Here is a 9,898-nt window from a genome sequence, read left to right on the forward strand (position 1 = left end):
AGAAGTTCTGGGAAGTACTCCTTGGCATGAGCCCTCCCAGAGTCTGCCATTAGCCCCACCAAAGAGCCCAGGTAGGCTCCAGTGTTGGGTTGCCTCTGGCCAAACTACCAACAGGGAGGGAACCCAGCCCCACCCATCAGCAGTCAAATGGATTAAAGTTTTACTGAGCTCTGCCCACCAGAGCAACAGTCAGCTCTACCCACCACCAGTCCCTCCCATCAGGAAACTTGCACAAGCCTCTTAGATAGCCTCATACACCAGAGCGCAGACAGCAGAAGCAAGAAGAACTACAATCCTGCAGCCTGTGGAACAACAGCCACATTCACAGAAAGATAGACAAGATGAAAAGGCAGAGGGCTATGCACCAGATGAAGGAACAAGATAAAACCCCAGAAAAACAACTAAATGAAATGAGATAGGCAACCTTCCAGAAAAAGTATTCAGAATAATGATAGTGAAGATGATCCAGGACCTTGGAAAAAGAATGGAGGCAAAGATCGAGAAGATGCAAGAAATGTTTAACAAAGACCTAGAAGAATTAAAGAACAAACAAACAAAGATGAACAATACAATAACTGAAATGAAAACTACACTAGAAGGAATCAGTAGCAGAATAACTGAGGCAGAAGAACGGATAAGTGACCTGGAAGACAGAATGGTGGAATTCACTGCTGCGGAACAGAATAAAGAAAAAAGAATGAAAAGAAATGAAGATAGCCTAAGAGACCTCTGGGACAACATTAAATGCAACAACATTCGTATTATAGGGGTTCCAAAAGGAGAAGAGAGAGAGAAAGGACCAGAGAAAATATTTGAAGAGATTATGATCGAAAACTTCTCTAACATGGGAAAGGAAATAGCCACCCAAGCCCAGGAAGTGCAGCGAGTCCCGTACAGGATAAACCCAAGGAGAAACACGCCGAGACACATAGTAATCAAATTGACAAAAATTAAAGACAAAGAAAAATTATTGAAAGCAACAAGGGAAAAACGACAAATAATATACAAGGGAACTCCCATAAGGTTAACAGCTGATTTCTCAGCAGAAACTCTACAACCCAGAAGGGAGTGGCATGATATACTTAAAGTGATGAAAGGGAAGAACCTACAACCAAGATTACACTACACTGCATGGATCTCATTCAGATTCGATGGAGAAATCAAAAGCTTTACAGACAAGCAAAAGCTTAGAGAATTCAGCACCACAAAACCAGCTCTACAACAAATGCTAAAGGACCTTCTCTAAGTGGGAAACACAAGGGAAGAAAAGGACCTACAAAAACAAATGCCCCAAAATTAAGAAAATGGTAATAGGAACATATATATTGATAATTACCTTAAACGTGAATGGATTAAATGCTCCAACCAAAAGACACAGGCTTGCTGAATGGATACAAAAACAAGACCCATATATTTGCTGTCTACAAGAGACCCACTTCAGACCTAGGGACACATACAGACTGAAAGTGAGGTGATGGAAAAAGATATTCCATGCAAACGGAAATCAAAAGAAAGCTGGAGTAGCAATTCTCATATCAGACAAAAGAGACTTTAAAATAAAGACTATTACAAGAGACAAGGAAGGACACTCCATAATGATCAAAGGATCAATCCAAGAAGAAGATATAACAATTGTAAATATTTATGCACCCAACATAGGAGCACCTCAATACATAAGGCAACTGCTAACAGCTGTAAGAGGAAATGGACAGTAACACAATAATAGTGGGGGACTTTAACACCTCACTTACACCAATGGACAGATCATCCAAAATGAAAATAAATAAGGAAACAGAAGCTTTAAATGACACAATAGACCAGATAGATTTAATTGATATTTATAGGACATTCCATCCAAAAACAGCAGATTACAGTTTCTTCTCAAGTGCACACAGAACATTCTCCAGGATAGATCATATCTTGGGTCACAAATCAAGCCTCAGTAAATTTAAGAAAATTGAAATCATGTCAAGCATCTTTTCTGACCACAATGCTATGAGATTAGAAATGAATTACAGGGAAAACAACGTGAAAAACACAAACATATGGAGGCTAAACAATACGTTACTAAATAACCAAGAGATCACTGAAGAAATCAAAGAGGAAATCAAAAAATACCTAGAGACAAATGACAATGAAAACACGATGATCCAACACCTATGGGATGCAACAAAAGCAGTTCTAAGAGGGAAGTTTATAGCTATACAAGCCTACCTCAAGAAACAAGAAAAATCTCAAATAAACAATCTAACCTTACACCTGAAGGAACTAGAGAAAGAAGAACAAACAAAACCCTAAGTTAGCAGAAGGAAAGAAATCATAAAGATCAGAGCAGAAATAAATGAAATAGAAACAAAGAAAGCAATAGCAAAGATCAATCAAACTAAAAGCTGGTTCTTTGAGAAGATAAACAAAGTTGATAAACCATTAGCCAGACTCATCAAGAGAAAGAGGGAGAGGACTCAAATCAATAAAATTAGAAATGAAAAAGGAGAAGTTACAACAGACACTGCAGAAATAGAAAGCATCCTAAGAGACTACTACAAGCAACTCTATGCCAATAAAATGGACAACCTGGAAGAAATGGACAAATTCTGAGAAAGGTATAACCTTCCAAGACTGAACCAGGAAGAAATAGAAAATATGAACAGACCAATCACAAGCAATGAAATTGAAACTGTGATTAAAAATCTTCCAAGAAACAAAAGTCCAGGACCAGATGGCTTCACAGGTGAACTCTATCAAACATTTAGAGAAGAGCTAACACCCATGCTTCTCAAACTCTTCCCAAAAATTGCAGAGGAAGGAACACTCCCAAACTCATTCTATGAGGTCACCATCACCCTGATACCAAAACCAGACAAAGATACTACAAAAAAAGAAAATTACAGACCAATATCACTGATGAATATAGATGCAAAAATCCTCAACAAAATACTAGCAAACAGAATCCAACAACACATTAAAAGGATCATACACCATGATCAAGTGGGATTTATCCCAGGGATGCAAGGATTTTTCAATATACGCAAATCAATCAATGTGATACACCATATTAACAAATTGAAGAATAAAAACCATATGATCATCTCAATAGATGCAGAAAAAGCTTTTGACAAAATTCAACACCCATTTATGATAAAAACTCTCCAGAAAGTGGGCACAGAGGGAACCCACCTCAACATAATAAAGGCCATATACGACAAACCCACAGCAAACATCATTCTCAATGGTGAAAAACTGAATGCATTTCCTCTAAGATCAGGAACAAGACAAGGATGTCCACTCTCACCACTATTATTCAACATAGTTTTGGAAGTCCTAGCCATGGCAATCAGAGAAGAAAAAGAAATAAAAGGAATCCAAATTGGAAAAGAAGAAGTAAAACTGTCACTGTTTGCAGATGACATTATACTATACATAGAGAATCCTAAATATGCCACCAGAAAGCTACTAGAGCTAATCAATGAATTTGGTAAAGTGGCAGGATACAAAATTAATGCACAGAAATCTCTTGCATTCCTATACACTAATGATGAAAAATCTGAAAGAGAAATTAAGGAAACACTCCCATTTACCATTGCAACAAAAAGAATAAAATACCTAGGAATAAACCTACCTAGGGAGACAAAAGACCTGTATGCAGAAAACTAGAAGACACTGAAGAAAGAAATTAAAGATGATACCAACAGATGGAGAGATATACCATGTTCTTGGATTGGAAGAATCAATATTGTGGAAATGACTATACTACCCAAAGCAATCTACAGATTCAATGCAATCCCTATCAAATTACCAATGGTATTTTTTATGGAACTGGAACAAATCATCTTAAAATTTGTATGGAGACACAAAAGACCCCGAATAGCCAAAGCAGTCTTGAAGGAAAAAAAGGGAGCTGGAGGAATCAGACTCCCTGACTTCAGACCATACTACAAAGCTACAGTAATCAAGACAATATGGTACTGGCACAAAAACAGCAACATAGATCAATGGAACAAGATAGAAAGTCCAGAGATAAACCCACGCACCTATGATCAACTAATCTACGTGCACAAAAACACAAACATAGATCAATGGAACAAGATAGAAAGCCCAGAGATAAACCCACGCACCTATGATCAACTAATCTATGACAAAGGAGGCAAAGATATACAATGGAGAAAAGACAGTCTCTTCAATAAGTGGTGCTGGGGAAACTGGACAGCTACATGTAAAAGAATGAAATTAGGACACTCTCTAACACCATACACAAAAATAAACTCAAAATGGATTCGAGACCTAAATGTAAGACCAGAAACTATAAAACTCTTAGAGGAAAACATTGGAAGAACACTCTTTGACATAAATCACTGCAAGATCTTTTTTGATCCACCTCCTTGAGTAATGGAAATAAAAACAAAAATAAACAAATGGGACCTAATGAAACTTCAAAGCTTTTGCACAGCAAAGGAAACCATAAACAAGACGAAAAGACAACCCTCAGAATGGGAGAAAATATTTGCAAACGAATCAACGGACAAAGGATTAATCTCCAAAATATATAAACAGTTCATGCAGCTCAATATCAAAGAAACAAACAACCCAATCCAAAAATGGGCAGAAGACCTAAATAGACATTTCTCCAGAGAAGACATCCAGATGGCCAAGAAGCACATGAAAAGCTGCTCAACATCACTAATTATTAGAGAAATGCAAATCAAAACTACAATGAGGTATCACCTCACCCCAGTTAGAATGGGCATCATCAGAAAATCTACAAACAACAAATGCTGGAGAGGGTGTGGAGAAAAGGGAACCCTCTTGCACTGTTGGTGGGAATGTAAATGGATACAGCCACTATGGAGAACAGTATGGAGGTTCCTTAAAAAACTAAAAATAGAATTACCATATGATCCAGCAATCCCACTACTGGGCAGATACCCAGAGAAAACCATAATTCAAAAAGACACATGCACCCCAATGTTCATTGCAGCACTATTTACAATAGCCAGGTCATGGAAGCAACCTAAATGCCCACCTGCAGACGAATGGATAAAGAAGTTGTGGTACATATATACAATGGAATATTACTCAGCCATAAACAGGAACGAAATTGGGTCATTTGTAGAGACGTGGATGGATCTAGAGACTGTCATACAGAGTGAAGTAAGTCAGAAAGAGAAAAACAAATATCGTATATTAACGCATATATGTGGAACCTAGAAAAATGGTACAGATGAACTCGTTTGCAGGGCAGAAATTGGGACACAGATGTAGAGAACAAATGTATGGACACCAAGGGGGGAAAGTGGTGGGGGGGGTGGGGGTGGGGAGGGGTGATGAATTAGGAGATTGGGATTGACATGTATACCCTAATATGTATAAAATGGGTAACTAATAAGAACCTGCTATATAAAGAAAATAAATAAAATAAAATTCAAAAATTAAAAAAAAGTATGTGCACCTAATAAAGAGTTACAAAATATATAAAGCAAAAACAGAGCTAAAAAATATGACACCAAAAGCAAGTTGATAAATTTGACTTCATCAAAACTTAAAACTTTGCTCTTCAAAAGGCACTGTTGTGAAAATGAAAAGACAAGCTACATACCGGGAGAAAATATTTGTAAGTCATGTATCAGATAAAGCATTTGTATACAGAATATGTAAAGAATCCTCAGAACTCAATAATAAGAAAACAAATAGCCCAATCTGAAAAGTAGACAAAAGATTTGGACTGACACTTCACCAAAGAAGATATTCAGATAGTAAATAAATACATGGAAAAGTGCTGGCCATCATTAGTCATTAGGAAATACAAATTAAAACTACAATGAGATACAACCACACGGTTATTAGAGTGGCTAAAATTTTTAAGTCTGACCATTTGTTTGTAAGAATGTGAAAGAACTATTAGTCTCATACATTGCTGGTGGAAATAAAAAATGGTACAATCACTTTGGAAAAACAGTTTAGCAGTTTCTTAAATGTCCACTTACCATATGATCCAGCCACTTCACTCCTATGTATTTACCCAAGAGAAATCAAAGCATTTGTCCATACAAGGACTTATACACAAATGCCCATAGCAGCTTTATTTATAATAGCTACCCCCAAAGAAAACCCAAATGTCCATCAACAGCTGAATATTTAAACATACAACAGAATGTATGTGTTCAATAGACTACCACAATACAATAAAAATTAATGAACTATTTGATAAATAAAACAACAGAGACAAATCTCAAAATAATTTTCCTGTGAAAGTTGCCAGACCAAGGGGAAAAAAGTGCATACTGTATGATGCCATTTCTATAAAATTCCAGAAAATGTAAACTATAGTTACAGAAAGCAGATCAGTGGTTGCCTGAGGTGGGAGGAAGGAAAGGAAGGAGGGAGGTATTCTAACACGACAGGGGAAAACCTTTGAGAGTGGTGGATATGTTCATTATCTTGACTTTGATGATGGTTTCATGGGTATATATATGTCAAAACTTGTCAAAGTATACACTTTAATTACATGCAGTTTATTATATGCTAATTATGCCTCAATAATCCTAGTTTTTAAATTAGAGAAAGTATGTGTAGTAAGGGAAGCAGGGACTAGACATAAATGGGTTTGGCATTTACCACCACGACCAACCCCACTGGCAGTACTCTATGATCATAATAGACAATTTTGTTAAGAATATCAAGAAAGCCATGGCATTCAATTTCCAAGCCCTGGGATTGTTGTTGCTATTTACCTGAATCTGGGGAAGGGCCAAAGTTTGAAAAAAGCTGCCAATACCCCAGATTCCTGCCTTCAGTTCATAACCACTGCTTTTGGATATCTTGCTACATGTCAGTAAACAATGTAAAGCATCTTAATGTATATACCTTTATCATAGTAAATATGCTTAGTGCAGCAAACCTTAAAAATACGCTAAAGCTTGGCTACCAGGAAGTTCACATGTAAATGTAACGTTCAATTGCAGAAATCTACTTTTCCAAAATTCTTGGTATATTTATCTCTCCTCCTCTTATATGTGGTTTATGATCCCTGTTATTTTTGAATTGACTTGTCATATGTCTGATTTTATTTCAAGTTGCCCCATATCCTTTTCAGAAAATGTTGGAAATAGATATTGTATCTAAAACCAAATTTACAAATATGTTAATAGACTTCATTCAGTCTGAACTTATAATTATTTCAACATTGATTATTATAATTATTTTACTTTACCTCATGTTTTTCAATAATCATTTCATCAAAAATTTTGATATATATATTATCTTTTATTTTAGATAAGCTTGAGACGTTATAATCATGTCCTGGTAAGCTGTAAATAAGAAAAATATACGTAAATGCTTAATTGATTTTATAAAAGCATTATTCATGAAGGACTATAAAATTGCCTGTATTATTTTCTTTTATAAAGTGTAAGATAAGAAAATCTATGTGCTTTCAGGACAACTGCTATCTTTCATTAAAGCCAGTATCAAAATATCTACAAACAATAAATGCTGGAGAGGGTGTGGAGAAAAGGGAACGCTCTTACACTGTTGGTGGGAATGTAAATTGGTACAACCACTATGGAGAACAGTATGGAGGTTCCTTAAAAAACTAAAAATATAACTATCAAATGATCTAGCAATCCCACTCCTGGGCATATACCCATAGAAAACCATAATTTGAAAAGATACATGCACCCCAATGTTCATTGCAGAACTATTTACAATAGCCAGGACATGGAAGCAACCTAAGTGTCCATCTACAGATGAATGGATAAAGAAGATGTGGTACATATATACAATGGAATATTACTCAGCCATAAAAAGAAATGAAATTGAGTTATTTGTAGTGAGGTGGATGGACCTAGAGTCTGTCATACAGAGTGAAGTAAGTCAGAAAGAGGAAAACAAATACCATATGCTAACATATATATGGAATCTAAAAAAAAAAAAAAGTTATGAAGAACCTAGGGGCAGGACAGGAATAAAGACGCAGACCTACTAGAGAATGGACTTGAGGACACGGGGAGGGGGAAGGGTAAGCTGGGACAAAGTGAGAGAGTGGCATAGACATATATACACTACCAAATGTAAAATCGATAGCTAGTGGGAAGCAGACGCATAGCACAGGGAGATCAGCTCGGTGCTTTGTGATCACCTAGAGGGGTGGGATAGGGAGGGTGGGAGTGAGGGAGATGCAAGAGGGAAGAGATACGGGGATACATGTATATGTATAGCTGATTCACTCTGTTATAAAGCAGAAACTAACACAGCATTGTAAAGCAATTATACTCAAATAAAGATGTTAAAAAAAAAAAAAAGTCAGAGGGATGCCATCAAAAAACCATGCAAATAGTCAAGAACCATATGATCTGCAGAAATTGAGGGAGCTGAACAAGATTGGCAAGAGAAGGGGGTAAGGGCACCCGGAAAAGAGAACGGACTTTGATAACAGATGTAGTTGACAGTTCTTTATACTCCTTTTACCCGAGGGAGAGCTAAAGATGTATAGGAAGTAACAACTGAAAATTGCTAACTGAGTTTAGAGAACAATTTTAAGTTCTACATTTTAAATTTGCCTTGATCAGTGCACTTTATTTTCAATTACAAAAACCTATTTATATAGCTTTAGCATCAAATATGAACCTTGAGAAAGAAGAGCTGGAGATCCCACTTCCTGATTTCAAAATACATATATTATGAAGTTACAGTAATCAAAACAGTCTGGCCTAAAAACAGACATATAGACCAGTGGTACAGAATAGAGAGCCTAGATATAAATCCCTGCATCTATGTCAGGTCAACCAGTCTTTGACAAGGGTGCCAAGACTACTCAATGAAGAAAGGACAATCTCTTCAACAAATGGTGTTGGTAAAACTATGTGCAAAAGGATCAAATTTGAGGGAGGAGATATGGGGATATATGTATATGTATAGCTAATTCACTTTGTTATGAAGCAGAAACTAACACACCATTGTAAAGCAATTATACTCCAATAAAGACGTTAATAAAAAAAAGAATCAAATTTGATCTTTATCTTATACCATACACAAAATTCAACTCAAAATGAATTAAAGATTTAAAATGTAAGACCTGAAACTGTAAAGCTTCTAGAAGAAAATACAGGGGAAAAGTTTCATGACATCATTGGTTGTGGCAATAATTTCATGGACATGATACCAAAGCACAGGCAACAAAAGCAAAAATAAAAAAGTGGAACTATATCAAACTGTAAACCTTCTGCACAGCAAAGGAAATAATCGTCAGAGTGCAAGGGCAACTTATGGAGTGGGAGAAAATATTTGCAAACCATATATACTATAAGGGGGTTAATCTCCAACTTACATAAAGAGCTCATACAACTCGATAGTAAAAAAGCTAATAATCTGATTTTAAAATGTACTAAAACTTGAATGGACATTTTCCAAAAATGACATACAAATGGCTAATAGATACATGAAAAAACACTCAAAATTGCTAATAATAAAACACTCAGTAATAATCAGGGAAATGCAATCAAAGCTACAATGAGATATCACTTCACACTTGCTAGGATGGCTATTATAAAAAAAATAAAATAAAGTAACAAGTGCTGGTGAAGGTGTGTAAAATTGGAACCCCTGCACACTGTTGGTGGGAATGTAAAATGGTGCAGCTGCTATGGAAAACGTTATGCAGGTTCCTCAAAAAATTAAAAATAGAACTACCATATGATCTAGCAATCCCATTTCTAGGTATTTATCCAAAAGAACTGAATCAGAATATCAAAGAGATGTTAGCACTCTTATGTTCACTGCAGCACTATTCACACAGCCAAGGTATGGAAGCATGCTAAATGTCTGTTGACAGATGAATGGATAAAGAAAATGTGGTATATATATGGAATACTGTTCACCCTTTAAAAAGAAGGAAATTCTGCAA

At 36.1% G+C, this 9,898-nt stretch overlaps 1 protein-coding gene across 1 annotated transcript in view; it reads right to left on the reverse strand.

Moving 5' to 3' along the window:
* Nucleotides 1–7,243, reverse strand: part of CC2D2B (coiled-coil and C2 domain containing 2B) — a 28,822-nt gene extending 21,579 nt beyond the window's left edge. Inside the window, exon 1 of the mRNA XM_028167818.2 lies at nt 7,208–7,243. Coding sequence (XP_028023619.2) covers nt 7,208–7,228 — 21 coding nt within the window. The 5' untranslated portion in view covers nt 7,229–7,243. The remainder of the gene's footprint in view (nt 1–7,207) is intronic.
* Between the last annotated feature and the right edge of the window lie 2,655 nt (nt 7,244–9,898).

The sequence above is a fragment of the Balaenoptera acutorostrata genome, chromosome 16, assembly GCF_949987535.1.
Source record: "Balaenoptera acutorostrata chromosome 16, mBalAcu1.1, whole genome shotgun sequence".
Lineage (NCBI taxonomy): Eukaryota > Metazoa > Chordata > Mammalia > Artiodactyla > Balaenopteridae > Balaenoptera > Balaenoptera acutorostrata.